The 20591-nt window shown below is 52.7% G+C and overlaps 1 protein-coding gene across 4 annotated transcripts in view; it reads right to left on the bottom strand.

The window, feature by feature from the left end:
• Positions 1-20591, bottom strand: part of DLL3 (delta like canonical Notch ligand 3) — a 282646-nt gene that overhangs the window by 149456 nt on the left and 112599 nt on the right. The window contains exon 8 of one of the 4 annotated variants that reach the window (XM_039510865.1): positions 18233-18406. The exons of the other annotated variants lie outside the window; for them this stretch is intronic. Within the exon in view, the coding sequence (XP_039366799.1) occupies positions 18307-18406 (100 nt within the window). The 3' untranslated portion in view covers positions 18233-18306. Of the gene's footprint in view, positions 1-18232; positions 18407-20591 lie in introns of those variants that run through there. 4 annotated transcript variants of the gene reach the window in all.

Below are 20591 nucleotides of genomic sequence, written 5' to 3'. Positions count from 1 at the left end.
TGACGTCAACCGAACGCTGTAAGCGGCTAGACTGAAATGTCGCTCCCACTGATTTAACTTGCCCGCTACGCGGCCTTAACGCCACCTCGGCGAGAGGCGTAGCCCTTAGGTCGACGTCCGCAACGCAGTGTCTACGCCAGAGGTCCCCAACCTCTTTCGTCTGGCGAGCCATGGAGGACCGTGGCGGCGGACGAGCATCTGCCGAAATTCCGCCGACAAGCGGCAACGTCAATAGGCGCCGCCGAAATGCTGCCAAAAAGCAGCGTCATCCAGAGGCGTCGCCGCCGAAATACCGCTGAAAATCGGCAGCGACGCCGCTGGATGACGCAGCTTGTCGGCGGCATTTCGGCAGATGCTCGTCCGCCAGCCAGTACGCGAGAGCACTTAGACACCCCGGCGGGTGCCATGGCACCCACGGGCACCGCGTTGGGGACCCCTGGTCTACGCTGACACTACATCGATTGTTGCTGCCTTTCAGAAGCCATCCCACAATGCCCCACGCTGACAGTTCAATCGGTGCAAGACAGGGAGCGTCGTGCGGGCGAGCGGAAGAGATTTAATAACTGCAGTGGCCATACGGCGCCGTAACCGAGGTCGACGTCAGTTTTGTAGTGCAGGTTTGCTCTGATAAAACTGCCCCAACTGAGGCAAACTGTAGAGGAAGGATTTAAAACACGCACAGCGTTACCAGCCCAAGCATTCGAAATCACCACTTGGGCCCTAAAAATCAGGAGATCGCGCATGCTTTGTCTAAAGACAAAAGTTGACCCGTTTTAACGACCCCGGCATAGTCAGAGAGGTACAACAGCTGTCGGGTGGTCATAGAAATAGGGTATAACAATATCCCCTAGCTCTTCTACAGCATGTTTCATCAGCAGATCTCAAAGCTCTTTGCAAAGCAGGGCAGGATTATTAGCCCCATTTTACAGATGGGGAAACTGAGGCACAGAGGGGCACTGACTTGCCCCAGGTCACCCAGTAAGCTAGGAACTGAGCCGGGACTAGAACCCAGGTCTCTGGAGTACTCCATCCCCCAGGCCACACTGCCGCCATCCAGGTTGGGGAATTAGCTCTAGTGATAAAAGGCGATTCTATCGTGGTATAACTGCAGTCACACGAGGACTTGCACCAGTAGAACTGTATTAGGGTTACCACACATCCGGGATTTCCCCCGACATGACCTCTCTTTTTTGATCCTCCGCCCTCTGTCCTGGCGGATTTTTCAAATAAGAGGAAATATCCAGGATTTTTGCAGTGCAGAAAGAGCAATCTCCGCACCCCGATTGGTCCCTTCCCTGCATTCACTGGATCCTGCCCACCCTGGCCCAGCCCGCCAGGTAAGCGGAGCCAGCAAGCGCCTCTCGGCCGGGCCACCTGTCCCGCTGCGGGGCTTCAGACTCCAGCTGGGATGGGTGACAAGGCCAGGCTCTGGTTCCCTGCCCTGCGGATGGGGAGAGGCCTGCAGGGAGGCGCTGACTGACAGGCTGGCAATGCGCAGGGCCGCCCAGAGGGGGGGGCAAGTGGGGCAATTTGCCCCAGGCCCCGGGCCCCGCAGGGGCCCCCATGAGAGTTTTTCGAGGCCCCTGGAGTGGGGTCCTTCACTCGCTACGGGGGCCCTGGAAAACTCTCGCAGGTCCCACTTCGGCGGTAATTCGGCGGCAGGGGGCCCCCGCCCCGGGTCTTCGGGGCACTTCGGTGGCAGGTCCCGGAGCGGAAGGACCCCCCGCCGCCGAAGACCCCAGGCCCCCTGAATCCTCTGGGCGGCCCTGGCACTGCGTCCGGGACCTGCACCAGCCTCCCTGCCACCACGACAGGGGAGTGTGACCCTGCCCCCGACCTCGACAGTGAAGCCGCAGGTATCCCCTCCAGCACCCCCAAATATCCCCTCCAGCACCCCCGCAAGTTCTCGCCTAATCTTGGGACACCTGGAGCTGGGTCTTCGAGGATTAAAAACACCAAATATTGCAAGACTTGCCATCAAATTGCAAACGTTGCTAACAGAAATGGACTTAAAAATAACAAGAAGTGACACGATTATTTTTTTTAAAAAAACATTCCCGTCTTAGTCAATTGCAGCCAACAGGTTCTAGAAAGGTTTGATGTGCGTCCATTGCTGGATGCCAGACTTGTGAAACCTTGAGCTAGTCTTTCCAAGCAGCTCAGGGTGTTGGGTCCTGAGTGTTGCTGAAAATCCAGTTGCGAGTGTCACAGTGGGAGTTGCTGCGAGGTTTTGCAAATCGGCCTTTTCTGTAGGTAGATCTGTGGGAGCAGAGCTCTGGAAAACAAACTGCATGCCCAGTTGTGTGTGCGGAGTGTTAAAAGCTACACAGTGGGGTCTGTGCCTGGGAGAACCCAGCATCTCAGAAAATCATAGATTTGTAGATTTCAAGGAGAGAATGGACCACCATGATCATAGTCTGACCTCCTGTATAACACCGGCCAGCAAACGGCACTGAATTAATCCTGTCTGATCTAGAGCAGATCTTTTAGAAAACTGTCTAATCTTGGTTAAAAAAAAGAAACCGCCAGTGCTGGAGAATCCACCAGGACCCTTGGCAAATTGTTCCAAAGCGTAATTACCCTCACTGTTAGAATGCACGCCTTATTCATAAGGCATAAAACTCAGTCAATGGCAACTCAGAGACCGAGTCACTGAAAGCCCCTGAATTCTGCAATGGTTAGATATACGCCCTGCCCGTAAGCTTGCAAATTGTCCCTCTGCTGTCACGGAGGGACCACAGAATCATAGAGGCGTCAGACTGAAAGGGGCTCTTGAGAGATAATCTAGCCCAGCCCCCCTGCAGCCCTGACAGGGCTTTATCCAACCCAGGGCCACCGAGAACAGGTTCGGGCCCCAGTGAAAAAAAATTTTCAGGCCCCCCAGCAAGGGCGGATCAGCTAAACAGGGCCGACGAAGCCGGGCCCTGGCCCCCTTCCAGACCGCCTGGCCCCGGTAATTTGTACCGGCTTCCCCACCCCCCCACCCTCGTCAGCCCTGATCCAATCTGTCCTTAAAGCCCTCCAGTGACGGGGATCCCACAACCTCCCTTGGACGCCTGTTCCAGAGCTTCACTCCCCAGAGAATTGGAAAGTTTGTCCTGATCTCTCACCTCAATCTCCCTCGCTTCAGATTACACCCACTACAGCTTGTCCTGCCTTCAGCGGACATGGACAATAGCTGACCCCCGTCCCCTGTACGCCAGCCCATAACGTATTTGAAAAAAACATATCGGGTGCCCCCTCCGTCTTCTTTTCTCAAGACAAAATGTGCCCAATTTTCTTTGCCTTTCCTCCCAGGTCAGGTTTGCTAAACCTTGGATCCTTTTTGCTGCTCTCCTCTGGACTCTCTCCAATTTATCCACATCTTTCCTACAGTGCGGTGCCCAGAACTGGACCCCGTCCTCCAGCTGAGGCTGCACCAGTGCTGAGAAGAGCAGGACCGTTTCCTCCCACGTCTCACCTACAACAACCCCAGAACAGTATTAGCGTTTTTCACAACAGCAACACGGTGGCTCATATTCAGTTTGTGATCCACTGTATCGCCCAGCTCCTTTTCGGCAGGACGACCCCCTAGCCGGTTATTCCCCATTTTGTGGTGCTGCATTTGATTCCCCCAGCCCCCTCCTAAGTGAAGTACTTTGCACTTGTCTTTATTGACTTTCCTCTCGTTGATTTCAGACCAAATTCTCATGTGCCTGACATTAAGCATGTGTCTAAAATTCCAGCAGCATCAGGGCCAAAATCAGCACCCGCTTTTTTAAATGTTGGCCTGTATCACCTAGGGCACCGGAGGCCATGGTGATGGGCGCAGTATGTGGTTATGACATTAGCAGCAGAATCTCAAGAATACAGGAAGTTAAATCCTTTGTTCGAGAAGTGCTTTCCGATTCTCAGAGGGGTGCGACAGAAGGATGAACTCCAGAAAATCTGGGATGCTTTTAGGCCAGATGGAACCATTTGATCAACTAGTCTGGTGGGGAACGATTGGTTCTTACAATTAAGTCATGCCTCAAAATGTGACACGGGGGAAAGCTTTTTGTAAGGACTTGCAAACATACGGTTGGACTTTAAGTGAATGAGCCTGTTGGAGAAAAACTTCCACAAGCCCCTCAAAGTCCATGTTTAAAGATGACAAAAAAAATTGCTGACAAAAAGGGTCATCGTGTTTTCCATAACTCTCTCTCACCATTCCAATAAACACTGGGTCTGATCATTCAACGTGCGTGTCTCAGAAAAGCGAAGAATTGCTAAATGGTACGATCGAGAGCTTTGTGCGTTATATTTTAATCATTTCTAATTATGGACAGTGAGTGAGGTTTGATCAGGGTAACACTTCCCTCGTGCCAGCAAGGCCTTGCCTGTGGTTTTCCCTCCTTATATGGAAGTGGATAAACAAGGTTATTGCTAACAGGCCAGAAGTACCATATTGCACCGAACGATTTTAGCAAGCAATACACCAACCTGTAATGACCCAGAGCCCTTTTTATTGGGAAAACCCTGGAGCAGAATGACATGCAACAGAATGACACAAACGGTCTAGACACCAAAAATGGTGAAAATAGAAACTCCCGCGTGCGAACTGTCTGGATTACTTAATGCGTTCAAAGCTGATTGGAGGAAGGTTGAGAAAGATACAGTGAGGAAAATGTATGAAAAGACTTACGTGAACAAGGCCCAAATCAATGAACCACAAGGCCAGAAACTGAAGGGAGGGGACTGAGGGACCAGACCAGGGATCAGAACTGGTGGTGTCCTTCATGAATTCCCTGGTGCCCCAAAATGCTGTAAAACTTGGGCTCTCGACTTGTGCTGTCTCAGCTGTTTATTGTCTGGCATAAAATGTGCGTTTGGACACCAGAAGTGACAATAATTCTGTCAAACTGTATTAAATAAAGACAACAATCGATGAAGTCTAAATCAGGTGGATATATGCCTCCGTTTCCCACCTTACTCTCCCAAAAAGCCTGACCTCCTGCATAGCCCAGGCCAGTGAATATCTCCCGCTTGTGCCGTGGTCTTCGGACTTGTCTGAGACAGCAACCAAATTAAAAACAGCTAATCCCCGCAGGGATTCGAGGATATGAATCTGAAGGAATCGAAGAAATTTGGATCCTCTTTCTAGACATATTTGGATAACACATGCGCACGCACAACGCACACACCCCAAGAGGTCTCAGAGAATGCCAGACCTGCATTCCACCTAAATAGGAAAGGGGAGGAGGGTTTATGTACATTTATGTAAATTTTTTCTTAATTACTTTTCTTAATTAACTCCCTCCCTAAGAGGTTGAGTCCTGGCAGCATTGCCCAGTCTTGCAGCTTTGATAAATTGTAAAACTGCATAATTCTACCGGAGCCCCGGGAAGCAGGAACACATATGCTGAAAGTCATTTAACTTTCATGTTATTGATTTATTTTTTTTAATGTAAAAGAGAGAGAGACAAATGAATCCCAGATTTCCCCCCCGTTAGCTCTGTACCGAGCCCAGTGACTCAAGATTATTATTTGATAATCTATACCTGTCTCTCACCCCACTGCCCATCTGTTTTCAGATCCCCTCTGATGCGTCTCTTCTCCCTTTGCTTACACCTTTCTTATATGCCCCACAGAATATTTTCAGATTCAGCTGGTAGGAAACAGACTTCGTACATACCACATGGTCTGCACTAATGGGCCAACACGCAGTAGTCAGCCTTGTAAGGATTGATACAGCATTCGGATCCGTTACTGTATGATGAAGTCACGGCATAATTTTAATTAACACGTGGTCTTGTGTGCAGAGTCCCACCTAACAGACAGCTTTAATGACACTGCTTCCTTGAGCACAGTTTAGTGGTTAGAGCAAGAGATTAAGGAGGCCGGTGCCGAGGTTGTTTTTCCTGGATTTGGGAGGGGAGTAGGCCTAGTGGTTAGAGCAGGAAGGGCTGGGAGTCAGGACTCCGGGGTTCTGTCCCCAGCTGTATGGTAATGATTTGTTGTATTACAGAAAAGAATGTGAACCTGGCTGAACTGGGCCGCTTGTTATTTAAAACAATCCAGTTTAAACATTTTGAAACTGGGTCTGCACTAGAAAAAAGTTTCACTGATGCAAATGAACAAAGATTTATTTTTACTTAAAATGTATTGAACAGTTAGTTTTTAGTTGCACATGGGAATAGTTGCTTTTCTTCTTTCTTTCTCGGATTTAAAAACTTTGGTTAAATAAGTATTTGGAATATTTTTGTTAAAAAAGAACCATTCTGGAAGTAAATATTTTCATTAAATTTTAAGGGGATTTAACGTAATAAATTTTGGGGGGTTTACATTGTCTTGACATATAAAAAAGGACCCACTTTAGATTCCAATATATATGTCTACATCAGAAAATAGTATTGAATGAAAGTTTTTATTTTTAAATCATAATTTATATTACATATGTACTTATGGAAGGTGTTAAAAGCACAACTTTAGCACTGCACTGGAAATTCCAGTTATCTGCAACACCGAACACTTTTTAAAATTAAAAATCCAGATGCCTGAATTAGTTTGAAGGTGCAGAGTGCTTCTATAGCAGCCTTGAAGAGCTGAATCTGGATTTAACGATTTAGATCAAGTGCACTGGCTTAATTTGTTACTAAAGAAATCATGTCCAACCATGACAAGAAATGCAATTTTAACTACTGCAAACTTAAATATATTTGGAAAATATATGTAGCTTGCCTTTGTAAAAGTACTATTTTTCATTCTTTGTCTTTTTTTAAAGGTGCAAGTTATTACTGAGGCAGCGTGCAACTAACTCGGTGTGCAACCTGAGACGATTTAAGTCAATCGCTTCCTCAACCATCAAACGGAGACAAAGCCGGCTGAGAGGGGTCGCTCTCAGCCGGCTGGTTCTACGGAAGGGCAAATGATTCCTACATTTAAAAAGGGTTAACATCATCTGGATCCAGTCCTGCCCCCATGTGACCCCTGCTGTACACACGGGACTCCCTTACTGAAGTCACCACATATCTGGCACTACGTGTGCCCAGGGCTGCCCAGAGGACTGAGGGGGCCTGGGGCAAGGCAATTTCGGGAGCCCCTTCCATAAAAAAAAAGTTGCAATACTATAGAATACTATGTTCTTGTGGGGGGGCCCTGTGGGGCCTGGGGCAAATTGCCCCCCTCCCCCGGGCAGCCCTGCGTGTGTCTTTTGCAGCATCAGATACATTAGAGCCAGATGAAACATTTCCCCCCCCTGAAAAACACTGTGACTAAGAAAGTTTTCAGACACCAAACAAAAGAATAAATTTAGCTTCCCACTTCCAATCTCTCCTCTTCAGCCGCACTATTTCAAGGAGGAAGGGAGCAAAGGACGGAAAAAGAAAAATGTTTTGCTTTGTTCTTCTTTCTAAAAAAAGAAGATTCCACACAAAAAAGTCAAAAATGTTTCACCTCGTTTGAAATTTTTCCACAGAGAATCTAGAGCACATTTTCCCCAGCTCTAAGACAAACTGAGATGCTCAAAGCAAAGACGTCTCTTCTCTCACTCAACTCTGTTCTTACCCCATGGCAAAGCATGAACAGGACCTTTGTCTATTACACTTTCCCACAGGACAGATCCGAGTCTGTACAACACAAGTCGCAGCTCGCCGTGTCAATATCACTGTCTGACATGTGATCTGTAATCATGTCCGAGCAAGCACCCGTCCCAGTATGCTCCACAAACACAGCCTACATCTGAGAGTTCCTCTTTCCAGACTGCTCAGCCCACCCCCTTGGTCCTCTCTTCCCAAAGAGCTTTTTTATATAACCACCTGCCTCCATGGGTCAATAGAACCCACGTAGCTCTTTCCCAGAAGGCTCCATACCTATTAAAAGATGTTCCTGGCACACAGACAGACAGACGTTATTATTATTAAGTTGCTCTGGGGCTATTGTTATGATCCTCTCACTCAGAATTTCAGCTCTTTCCTAAGTAAGTGGCTGAAAAATAGTCTCCCCTAAAAGAAGGTTTGAGATCTCATCAAGCCCTGGAGAATGAACTGCAGGAGAAAACACTCCGTCGGATCTAACCAGGGTACCTGTAGTTTGTTATGGCTTTGCCTAGCAGTTTCAACCAAGATTGGGGCTCCCGTCATGGCGGAGGCTAAGTGAGAGACAGTCCCTGGCCCAAACAGCTTACAAACTAGCTCGACAAGACAAACAAAGGAAGGGTTATTCCCTCATATGGGGAAACTGAGGCACACAGAGACTGCCCAATGCAGGGTAGCCTGTGGCAGAGTTGGGAACTAAGCCCTGGTTTCCTGCATACCAGCCCCGTGCTTTAAGCACAAGGTAAGACCGCCTCTCAGTTGTAACCTAGAATCATAGAATATCAGGGTTGGAAGGGACCTCAGGAGGTATCTAGTCCAACCCCCTGCTCAAAGCAGGACCAACCCCCAACTAAATCATCTGAGCCAGGGCTTTGTCAAGCCGGGCCTTAAAAACCTCTAAGGAAGGAGATTCCACCACCTCACTAGGGAACCCATTCCAGTGCTTGACCACCCTCCTAGTGAAAAAGTTTTTCCTAATATCCAACCTAAACCTCCCCCACTGCAACTTGAGACCATTACTCCTTGTTCTGTCATCTGCCACCACTGAGAACGGTCTAGATCCATCCTCTTTGGAACCCCCTTTCAGGTAGTTGAAAGCAGCTATCAAATCCCCCCTCATTCTTCTCTTCTGCAGACTAAACAATCCGAGTTCCCTCACTCTCTCCTCATAAGTCATGTGCTCCAGCCCCAAATCATTTTTATTGCCCTCCGCTGGACTCTTTCCAATTTTTCCACATCCTTCGTGTAGTGTGGGGCCCAAAACTGGACACAGTTCTCCAGATGAGGCCTCACCAATGTCGAATAGAGGGGAATCACATCCCTCGATCTGCTGACAATGCCCTACTTATACTGCCCAAAATGCCGTTAGCCTGCTTGGCAACAAGGACACACTGTCGACTCATATCCAGCTTCTTGGCCACTGTAACCCCTAGATCCTTTTCTGCAGAACTGCTGCCCAGCCATTCGGTCCCTAGTCTGTAGCAGTGCATGGGATTCTTCCATCCTAAGTGCAGGACTCTGCACTTGTCCTTGTTGAACCTCATCAGGTTTCTTTTGACCCAATCCTCTAATTTGTCTAGGTCCCTCTGTATCCTATCCCTACCCTCCAGCATATCTACCACTCCTCCCAGTTTAGTGTCATCTGCAAACTTGCTGAGAGTGCAGTCCACGCCGTCCTCCAGATCATTAATGAAGATATTGAACAAAACTGGCCCCAGGACCGACCCTTGGGGCACTCCGCTTGATACCGGCTGTCAGCTAGACATGGAGCCGTTGATCAACCATTGAGCCAGACGATCTAGCCAGCTTTCTATCCACCTTATAGTCCATTCACCCAGCCCATACTTCTTTAACTTGCTGGCAAGAATACTGTGGGAGACCATATCAAAAGCTTTGCTAAAGTCAAGGAATAACACGTCCACTGCTTTCCCCTCATCCACAGAGCCAGTTATCTCCTCATAGAAGGCAATTAGGTTAGTCCAGCATGACTTGCCCTTGGTGAATTCATGCTGACTGTCCCTGATCACTTTCCCCTCCTCTAAGTGCTTCAGAATTCATTCCTTGAGGACCTGCTCCAGGGCCCAAACATTTTAGGGGAAAAAAAAAAACATTTAAAAAAAAAAAAAAAAAAAACAAAAAAGCCTTTCTTAAAAAGTTTGTAAAAAAACAGTGTTTTTTGTAAAAAGTTCTTTTTGCCACTTTTTGTGTTTTAATGGGTTTTTTTAAATTTTTTGTCCAGAAAAAAAATATTCATGAAAACGCATTTAAGAACCAAAAAAAAACATGTCTGGGATACAGATGATGAAAAAAGAACTAAAAAAAAAGTTCTTTTAACTAGAAGATGAACCTGAACCATGTGTGTGCTCCCTGTGTGTGGATCATGTGTGTGGTGTGAAAGCCATTGATGTCCAGATTTAGGGATAGTTGTGTTTTTCTTTTCTTTTTCTTATCTGCCCTTTTCCTCCCCCCCCCACCCCTCCCCCAATTTGTTCTCTTTCCTCTCCCTAGGGTGTGCCCATGTGCCGGTGTGCCCCCCCCCCCCCCCCCTGCCCCCTTCCCCTGCCCCCTACTGCCTGGCAGTGCCTGCAGGGCAGGCTGCATGGGGGGCAGGGCAGGGGGACTGGGGGGGAGGTCTGGCTGCTGGGGCTGGCTGGGGGCAGGGGGGGGCTGTGGGGCTGGCTGCAGGGGGGGGTGGGGGCTGCAGGGGTGGGGGCTGGTGGCTGTGGGGGGTGTGGGGGCAGGGGCTGTGTGGCTGGGGAGGGGAGGAGGGCTGGCTGCAGGGGCAGGGGCAGGGGCGGGGGGCAGGGGTTGTCTGGAGACAGGAGCGGGGGGGCAGGGGTGGGCTGCAGGGGGGCAGGGCAGGCAGGCAGGCGCTGGGGGTGCGCAGGGGGGTGGGGTACAGGGGGGGTACCACCCTGTACTCCTCCCTCCTCCCCTCCTCCCCTCACAGCAGCAGCAGCAGGCAGGGGGGGGCTTAAAGGGGGGGGGGGCCCTGCTTCTACAGCCCGGCCCCTTAAATAGCCACGGGAGCCTGGCAAAGCAGGGGTTCCAGGGGGTTATTTAAAAGGGGGGGCAGTAGAAGCAAGGGGAGGAGCCCACTTTTTAAATAGCCCCCCCAGAGCTCTAGCAGCTTGGTGGTGTGGTTAAGGCCTAGGGCTCCAGTCTCTCTGGGAGCCCCAGGCCCCCTTTATTGCCCCCTGGGAAGGGGCCACCACACCACGCACAGCGCACTGTCAGGCTTGGTGGCCGGGCCCTCCGCGCGCGGGCCGGGGGAATTGGTTGAATTGGCCTAAAGCCGGCCCTGCCTGCTCCGTGATTTTTCCAGGGACTGAGGTGATGCTGACTGGCCTGTAGTTCCCCGGATCCTCCTCTTTCCCTTTTTTAAAGATGGGCCCTACATTAGCCTTTTTCCGGTCATCCAGAAACTTCTATAGCCGGCCCCCGAACGATCCTTTCCTAGGCCAAGCAACTCCACACCCTTCCCCGCAAGCCTCGCTCCTAATGGCACAGCTCCTCTGCTCTGGCACCGCCTCCTGCGCCCCGACTGCCGGCGGCAGAGACGCAGTGGGATAATGGACCACGCAGACGCAAAATTCACTAGCAACTCTGGCCGCCCCTATTCCTAGCAGGCAGCGCGCCCTTCCCCAGAACCGGAGCCCGTCTCCCCTCCCCTCCCTCTGCCTGGGGAGGGGGGAAATCTATTCAGTTTAAACTCATGAAGTCCCTGCTCAACCAACCCCCCCAGGGCGAGGTTCATCGCTGCCCTCTGGCCCCCTTGAACCAGCTAGGCCGGTGGCTAGCGTGGGAGGGGCAGGCATATGTAAGCACCACCCTCTCTCTCAGGTGCAGGGGTGGCACAGAAGCCCCTCCTCCCACACTGGCATGGAGGGGCACGTCGAGGCGTCGGTTACAGCAGGGATGCCGGTGGGGGGGCAGGGGATGGGGGGCTGAAATGGCCCAAGCTATCTCCCCTGAGCCCCTGCACCAGCCCTCGTGCCCCTGTTGGGATCTGCCCCCCTTCCCCGGAAGAGAATAGGGTAGAATTCCCTCTAGCTCAAACGGGAGCCAGGGATCAGGGCCGTCAGCATGGATGGGGCCGGGGGGTGGGGATATCTAATACAAAGCATTTGGGTTCAGGTAACTGGACGGAGCTGCCCAGAGCTGGCTGGGAGCCCGTTTGCAAAGGGGCGCCTCCTGCTGGGCACAGGGGACTCTGGATCTTGCCCCCCTCCGCGGGCCCGGTAGAGAGGAGAAGCCAAAGGAAAAGGGGGACGTTGAGGCGCTGTGAGACACCTCCAGGGAAGCTCTGGAGGGTGTTTAAAGGAGCTGCCGTCTGGCAGAAGCAGCCTTCGAAAGAGGCGCTGCGTTTTCCAAACAGAGGGGTACTCGGGGGGTTGGATTCACTCACCGCTGCTCTGTGGGGTCTGCAAAGCCAGGTGCATCCCCGCCACACCCCCACCCAGGCTGACAAATCTTGGGACACCCCAGGCCTGCTGGGCGCCAAGGAGAGCTCTGAGTCCCATTTCACCATTGCCCTGGTTCCTTGCACAATGATCACCCAGGTTACCATAATACACCTAATAGCAATAAAAATGTACAGCACCTGGCACCTGACTCAGGTTCCCTGGTGCTACCATAATACACCTAATAAATAAGAATAGTCTGTTCAGCTGCTGCAGCCCAGGTGTGGCAGCCCTGAATGGGCTGGAGATGCGTGGGGGTGAGCTCCCAATCAGGGACAGCAGCACCAGGCCCCTGGGACTGGGGATGAGTTTAACATGCCCACATCCTCGCCCGTGGCCCCACCCACTGCTGTTGCTGCACCCACTGCAAGCCCCACTCAGCTTTCCCTCCAGCAGCAGTGTAAACACATTAGCTGCCCCCTGGTGGCCAATCTGAGGGGAGGATAACAGCTCACTACTGCTGCCGGAAGCTGGCGGGGGGAATACCATGCACCAAGCGAGTGTTATATCCCCTAGGGGTGCACAGTGTTTCAGCATCCTCCCACCTCCCCATTGTCCTTTGGGCTCAGTGGGCATGTGGTCTCTGCATCACACAGGAACACCTCCCCGCCCACTAAAATCCCACCGGGGAGGGGCTGGGTCTCAGGTCTGGAAGCTGCAAGCCCAGGGACCCCACCGTCCTGCAGGCTCCCAGTCAGCCTCTTCCTCCTGTCCCCCCAAATACAGACCCCACCCACATTTAGATCCCCCCCCACACACACACACAGCAGGGTGGCGCACACCCGATTGCCTCTCACATCAGTGCAGGCACTGGGTGCTGCTATGGGTCCAGCTGGCTCATTGATGAGCCTGCATATGGCATCCTCCCCTGCCCCTACAACCCCCGAGGACCAATATCCCAGCCCCTGGGGGCCATTCTGAGCAGGTCTCAGTACTGCTTCCCGCTGGGCTGGGGTGGGTAGCGCCCAGGCTGAGCCAGTCCCAGCCGGAGCTCGTCCTTCTGCCCTCACACAAAGCACCCACGAGCCAGGCAGTGGTGGGGTCTGCGCTGCAGCCGGGGGGAGCTTTTAGCTGCACTGAGATGGTGGATATTCCTCTCCCACCCATCCCCTGCCTCCCTACCTGCAGCTGTGCCCCCCCTCTTCCATTCCCTTCACACACACACACACACACACACACAGCTGTTCTCCCTTTGACCTCACAGCAGGCAGCTCACCTGCCAGGCGAGATGGGTTTCTAGGAAGAGGGTTGTACGGGAAATGCATGCTCATGGGGAGGGATTTGGGGGGATGGGAGGATGTCCCCAGGAACCAGGGGGATGCAACTCCTGATGGGATAGGGGCACCCACAGCCACTTCCCAGCACTTATGGGGTTAAACGGTTTGTGCAGCACTTCGCTGTGTGTAGGGAGAGCACAAGGCAGGCCAGACCTCAGGGTCCCCCAGCGTCTCTGGGAGGAGAGTGGGGTCTAGTGGTTAGAGGGGGGGGGGGTTGGAAGCAGGACTCCTGCTTTCTATTCCCACCCCTGCCCCTGATTTTCACTCTGGTCCTGGGCAAGTCCCCTCCTGTCTCTGTGCCTCAGTTTCTCCATGGTGCAATGGGGGAGGCTCTCTTGAATTGCCAAGCTTCTCACAGGACTTATCTTCCCCTTCCAGCTCAGGGCAGGAACCCTGGCTGCTTTATACCCCTCCCCCACTGCTCTCTACCCTGCATAGACCCAACGGGGCCCCTTTCAGCCCAGTGAGCTGGAGTCGTTAGTTCCTGAAGCCTCCAAGAATCCGTATCCCCCTACTGCTGGTGGGGAAACTGAGTGATTGTCATGGGATCACCCAGCAAATCACAGAAGAGCTGGCAGTAGAACCCAGGAGTCCTGCCTCCCTGCTCTAACCCCTAGACCTCATTCCCCTCCCGGAGCTGAGGAGAGAAACCAAGAGTCCTGTCTCCTAGCCCCCACCCTGCTCTAACCCCTAGACCTCACTCCCGTCCCGAAGCTGGGGAGAGAAACCAGGATCTCTGACTCCTGCTCCACTCACTAGACAATACTGCCTCAAGTGCAATGCCACATTACTAAAAGATCCCCACCCAGGCAAGACCCCCATCAAGTATCCATCCTCTCCTGGTGCCTCGCAGGTCTAAGCTCCAACAAGGAAGCTGTGCTCCCAGGTCGCCCGGCTGCGGGGAAAGCCGCTCTCGCCTGCTGCCGGGACTGAACCGGCAGCTTCTGGCAGGGCCGCCCAGAGCGGAGGGCAAGTGGGGTAATTTGCCCCAGGCCCCGGGTCCCGCGGGGGCCCCTACGAGACTTTTTCAGGGCCCCTGGAGCGGAGTCCTTCACTCGCTCCGCGGGGCCCGGAAAACTCTCGCGGGGCCCGGGCCCCCAGAGCTTCTTCCGCTCCGGGTCTTCGGCGGCAATTCGGTGGCGCCAGGTCCCCTGGATCCTCTGGGCAGCCCTGGCTTCTGGATCCAAACACACGCACCCCACCCTGCCTGAGCTGATGGGGCAGCTCCGCGAAGCTGCAGCCAGCGAGAGGCCACAAACCGCTCGCCGCGGAGCAGCTCTTAGCGAGGGACACAGGCCCACGCTGGGTTGATACGGGGCCCTCTGTAGCCCCTGTTTGCCAGGGGACAATGGCGAATCCATCCCACCCACCTGGCAATGGGAGGTGCCGGGTGCAAGCCCCTGAGACCACCTAGCTCCCGCTGCCACGGCCCCCTCTTGTCACTGCTCTGCCAGAGCCAGGCGACAGAAGGCCAGTGCATTGGGGGCTGCCTAAAGGGGAACCTCAGAGTGGGGTTAGCGACGGGCTCGCAGACCCACCGACCCCACGGAGCAACAGACCTGGCCCTGTCACCCTCCACCCCAAACCCCACTTTGCTTCCAGCATTTACAATGGTGTTAAATGTATTTAAAGGTGTTTTCAGTGTAGAAGGGGGGGTCGCACTCAGAGGCTTGCTGGGTGAAAGGGGTCCCCAGTACAAACGTCTGAGAACCACTGAGCTAGATTCCCTGGTGGGCCTGGCTCCGGGGTATCATTTGGGGGCTCTTCAGTCAGGGCTATGAGCCCCAGTACAGAAGCTTGCATATCCCCTAGCAGCCCTACCCTGCCCCCGCTGGGCCGCACAGCAGCTGGGGGAACAGCCGAGGGCAGGAATGCCCCGGTCACGCCTCCCCCGGGTATAATTCTCCAGGGACCCTGCCGGGGGGGGGCTGTAGCTAGGGGTGGGTGCTGAGCCAGCTCTGTGCCTGGGGGTCAAGCCCCCTGCACCACTGCTGTGTATGGCCCCTTTGCACCAGCTGTTCCTTGGGGCAATGGAGTTTCCTGCCCCAGGACGGGAAGGGGGAGGGATTAAACGGACCCTGTTCCCCGAAACCAGCCCCCCCCCCCCGAGCATTTCACAGCCAGGCGCCGGTGGGAGTCACCGATCTGCAGGCCCCCGCTTCCCCAAAAACCGCGCAGGGAAAGGGCTCTGGGAGAAGGGTGGAGCTATCTGACTAACCCCCACCCCCGGTCCCCCAAGCAGCCGCCCCGGCATTCCTGCAGCAGGGAGACAGTTCGAAACCCTTCACCGCTCTACCTCCTGGGCTAGCTCGAAAAGGAGACGAGCACGAGACTGAGGCCTGGTTCTAGGCCCAGGTCTGCCACTGGCCTGCTGGGTGAGCTTGGGGCAGTTGCTGTCCCGCCCCGTGCCTCAGTTTCCCCTCATAGTCTACCTAGATTTGAGGGTAGGGGGCTGTCTGCACAGCGCCTAGCACAATGGGCAGCCTGCTCTCGGCTAGGGTCTGTACCGCACCTGGCACAACAGGGCACTGAGCTTGCCTGGTGCTACCGCCGGAGGTCTCTCTAAGTCAGTGGTTCCTGCAGCCTGTGCCCCTTCGGGTCTCAACATATGTTCTCGCAGCCCTTAGCAAAAATCGCTGAGGTAGGTCAGTTCCTTAAACCTCGATATATTTTTTGTTTGTAGATTACAGTAATCGTTAAAAAATGTATAACGTTAATAAACACATAGGTCTGATGAAGCAAAGTAGCTGTACTTACGTGCCTGTGCTTAATTAGTGTTTTCATTGATTTACCTTCTAAGAAAATCTGGCCTGTCTCACACCCCCAGAAAGGGCATCTCACACCCCCAGGGTGGGCGTGCACCCCAGGTTAAGAACCACTGCTCTAAATTGTGATAATATCCTGTTGCCTGCGATGAATCCGGTTCCGAAGCCACTCCAGATGTACCCCAGCAAGCAGGATTCAGGTGCTGCGGCATGAACAGAAGCTCGATACCCCTCTAGCACAGCTGGGGCTAATGCAACGAAAGCCGACTTCCTGGCGTCAAACGCCAACTCGGCTCCGGCTGTGCTGCCAGCACGTGGAGCCCGGGTGCAGGGCGGCGGGAAGCGTTGTGAGCACTGGGTCATCTGGCCCCGCTATGCTAGCTACGCTTAAGTGGCTGGTACATGCATCCCTGCCCCTTTTGTCATCAGTGGCACCTGCCTTGAAACACTGCCGGATCAGAGCAGGGTGGGGACGTTCTTAACCCTCCCCCCCCCCCCCCCGCAACCCTGCATTGACACACTTTGGAAATACACCAGAGGGAGGAGGGGGTATTAACCAGCAGGGGAAAGCGATGCAAAAATGCCGATCGGAGCGGGGCGTTTTGCACCCGGTGTAAACAGCTGCATGAGGCGCCGGGAACCTGACCCAATGGTGCGTGCGAGCATAGTCTGGCTCTGAGATGCAACAGAACCAGGGCAGTGGGCCCTGCTGAGCCCCTCACCTCTATCGGGACTCAGACCGCGTCAGGCCCCTGCCTCGCAAATTTTTACCACCTGCTTGTCTCTTGGCTTGGACCTAACTTGAGCCCAGGGGGCAGGAAGATGGCGTCAGAAGCAGATCCCACGCTCACGCCGCAGTGCCGAAGAGGCCTGGCTCTAGGCACCCGGTCCTCGAAGCCCTGCCCAAGTGCGCGTGACACGGGCGTGAGATGAAACCGGGCGGGAACGGCCCTGTGGTCTCCAGTCGCTTTGCACTAGTGCGAAGGGGGCCCTGAGGCGCCGGGTGACAGAGCAGCCCAGCTGGGACTTGCACGTGGTGGTCGGCAAGAGGGGAGCGTTCGAAAGGGACGGAGGACGCTGCGCTTGCCGGAAGTCTGCAAACAGGGCAGCCGGCTAGAATGGCAGGTGACCGGTTAAAATAGACATTAGCCACCCATGCGGCGGGAGGATGGCCTAGTGGTTAGAATGTTAGCCTGGGACTCAGGGGACCTGCATTCAGTTCCCCTGCTCTGCCCCAGATGTCCTGGTGAATCTCTTAGGGCTGGGTTTTTTAAAAGGCAAAGGAATTGAATGTACGTCTCCTGCTGGCGCTCTAACCCCTACGCCATCCTTCCTCTGGATCGGCCAAGGGAAGACAGCACCAACAAATGCAAATGGGGTAACTGGGAAGGGTTGAGAAATAGCCATTCCTGCAATTGAGCAGAGTCAATCAGTTTCACATGTGCGTTTCGGAGGGTAACAACCTTCAGACACCTCCAAGCCAGCAATCAGATTTGAACAGGCATCTTGAGCCTTGTCAAAAAAAAACCAGATTTCCCACTGGGTCCACTGCCACAGAGCAAATTAGTTAACAAGCCTGGACATTTAAATCCATCATCATTAGGGTTCAGAGTTAATATGCTCTAATGAGAAACCCACACAGCTCTCATTATTATAGCAGCAGGGGGAATACAAGCCTAGAAAAAAATATTATCACCTTCCACTGTTATATTGAGAAGTTCAAATCCCTTCCAGTTCTCAACTGGCTCTGTTAACTCTGAACCCTAATGATAACAATTCTGACTATTCATTTTGTTCTCTCTGTAGCTGCTGATCATTTAACCCTCCTGGGGGAGCTGAACCAGTGGGGAAAATTTGGGTGCTGTAGATATAGCCAGATGCTAGGCTCTGTACCTTCCAACCTTAGGTTGTTTTGTTCATAGATTCCAAGGCCAAACGTTTACACCGCTAACAGCGACGTCCGTTAGGGGGCCGATTTTTTTTCACCCATCTCCTTTGACCAGGACAAGCCCAAGGGCGGATGCAATTACACCATCCAGAATAAAGGGGCCTTATACCGTGATAGCTTATTCCGCTTCCCATACGGGACTGGGGAAAACACACACCCCTTGTGTGACTGGACAAGTCCTTAGAGGTGGAGCAGCTGGCGAAGAGAGACAGTTCGAGAACCACCAGCTGGAAGCTGACGCCAGATAAACTCGGGCACAAATTTGTTTTTAATCACCACATGGCTGACCCGCCCTTGGAATCAACTTCTTTGGATGTCATCAGTTCTCGACTGGCTGCCTTTCAGGTAGAGACGCTTCGGCCAAACTTGTGTCACTGGGGGATCTGGGTGAACCCGTGCTCTACAGGAAGGCAGATGAGATGATTTCATGGTGTTTCAGGCCAGGAAGGATCATTAGATCCACCAGTCTGACCCCTGGGTAGCACAGGCCCATTGCACTTCACCCACAATCATAGACTATCAGGGTTGGAAGGGACCTCAGGAGGTATCTAGTCCAACCCCCTGCTCAAAGCAGGACCAATCCCGACAGATTTTTGCCCCAGATCCCTAAATGGCCCCCTCAAGGATTGAACTCACACCCCTGGGTTTAGCAGGCCAGTGCTCAAACCACTGAGCTGTCCCTCCTGAAGCCTCAGTATTGAGCCTAATGACTTGAGTGAGACAAGACAGCTTGATAACCCGGGGACAAGCAAACAATCTGGGTTTTGATGCAGCTAAAGGGAAGATGTACACATCTGGGAACTCAGAATGCAGGATGGGGGACTCTCTCCTGAGAAGCAGCGACTGAAAGATATTCACTCCCAAAGAGCCAGCTGACCCTCAGCTCCCAGTGCAACGCTGAGGCCAAAAGCGCGAACGCGATCCTGGGCTGTATAAACAGGAATCTCGTGTAGGAGCAGAGAGGTGATTTCCCCTCTGTTTGGCCCTGGCGCGACTGCTGCTGGGATCCTGTGCCCGGTTCTGGTGCTCACCATTCAAGGAGGATGTTGATGAATTGGAGAAAGGTCAGAGAAGAGCCACGAGAATGATCAAAGGGTTAGAAAACCTGCCTGCTAGCGAGAGACTCAAGGAGCTCGATCTATTTCACTTAACAAAGAGAAGGTGAAGGGGTGATTTGATCCCAGGGTGTCAGTACCTGCACGGGGAACAAATATTTGATCATGGGCTCTGCAGCCTAGCAGAGGCAGGTCTAACATGAGCCAATGGCTAGAAGCTGAAGCTAGACACATTCAGACTGGGAGTATATCTACACTACCCGCCGGATCGGTGGGGATCGATTTATCGCGTCTAGACTAGACCCGATAAATCTACCCCCGAGCCCTCTCCCGTCGACTCCTGTATTCCACTGCCGCGAGAGGTGCAAGCAGAGTGGACGGGGAGCGGCAGCAGTCGACTCACCGTGGTGAAGACACCACGGTAAGTCGATCTAAGTACATCAACTTCAGCTACGTTATTCACGTAGCTGAAGTTGCGTACATAAGAACATAAGAACAGCCGTACCGGGTCAGACCAAAGGTCCATCTAGCCCAGTATCTGTCTACCGACAGTGGCCAATGCCAGGTGCCCTAGAGGGAGTGGACCTAACAGGTAATGATCAAGTGATTTCTCTCCTGCCATCCATCTCCGTCCTCTGACAAACAGAGGCTAGGGACACCATTCCTTACCCATCCTGGCTAATAGCCATTAGTGGACTTAACCACCATGAATTTATCCAGTTCTCTTTTAAACGCTGTTATAGTCCCAGCCTTCACAACCTCCTCAGGTAAGGAGTTCCACAAGTTGACTGTGCGCTGCGTGAAGAAGAACTTTTTTTTATTTGTTTTAAACCTGCTACCTGACCCCTAGTTCTTGTATTATGGGAATAAGTAAATAACTTTTCCTTACCTACTTTTTCCACATCACTCATGATTTTATATACCTCTATCATATCCCCCCTTAGTCTCCTCTTTTCCAACCTGAAGAGTCCTAGCCTCTTTAATCTCTCCTCATATGGGACCCTTTCCAAACCCCTAATCATTTTAGTTGCCCTTTTCTGAACCTTTTCTAGTGCCAGTATATCTTTTTTGAGGTGAGGAGACCACATCTGTACGCAGTATTTGAGATGTGGGCGTACCATCGATCGTAACTTAGATCGATCCCTCCCCCCTAGTGTAGACCAGGTCTGGGTGTCAGGTGCACAATGTTAACAGTGAGAGTGCTATACAGGGGGTCAGACAAGACGATCATAGTGGGCTCTTCTTGCCTGGGAATCCATGAAAAAAAAACCATCTCAGACCTCAGGGGACTAAACTGATGCACATCACGGGTGGAGACTGGGACAAACTGAACTCCCACCAATTCCCAAGCCAGCCAATGCTCTCTTGTGGTCCTACTTTCTATCAATGTATGCTGTGCAGATCAGGAAATAGATGCCACGCCAGCCCGGTCGCAGCCAGCCTGGATTCAAAGAGTATCTAGCCCAAAGGGCTGGTTGGAAAAGGAGGAACATTTTCCAAAGAAAAACTTGGAATGAGACAAAAAATAAA

This window comes from Mauremys reevesii, linkage group 22 (genome assembly GCF_016161935.1).
Source record: "Mauremys reevesii isolate NIE-2019 linkage group 22, ASM1616193v1, whole genome shotgun sequence".
Lineage (NCBI taxonomy): Eukaryota > Metazoa > Chordata > Testudines > Geoemydidae > Mauremys > Mauremys reevesii.
The sequence above is the reverse complement of the archived record's forward strand: the minus strand, read 5'-3'. Positions and strand labels throughout refer to the sequence as shown.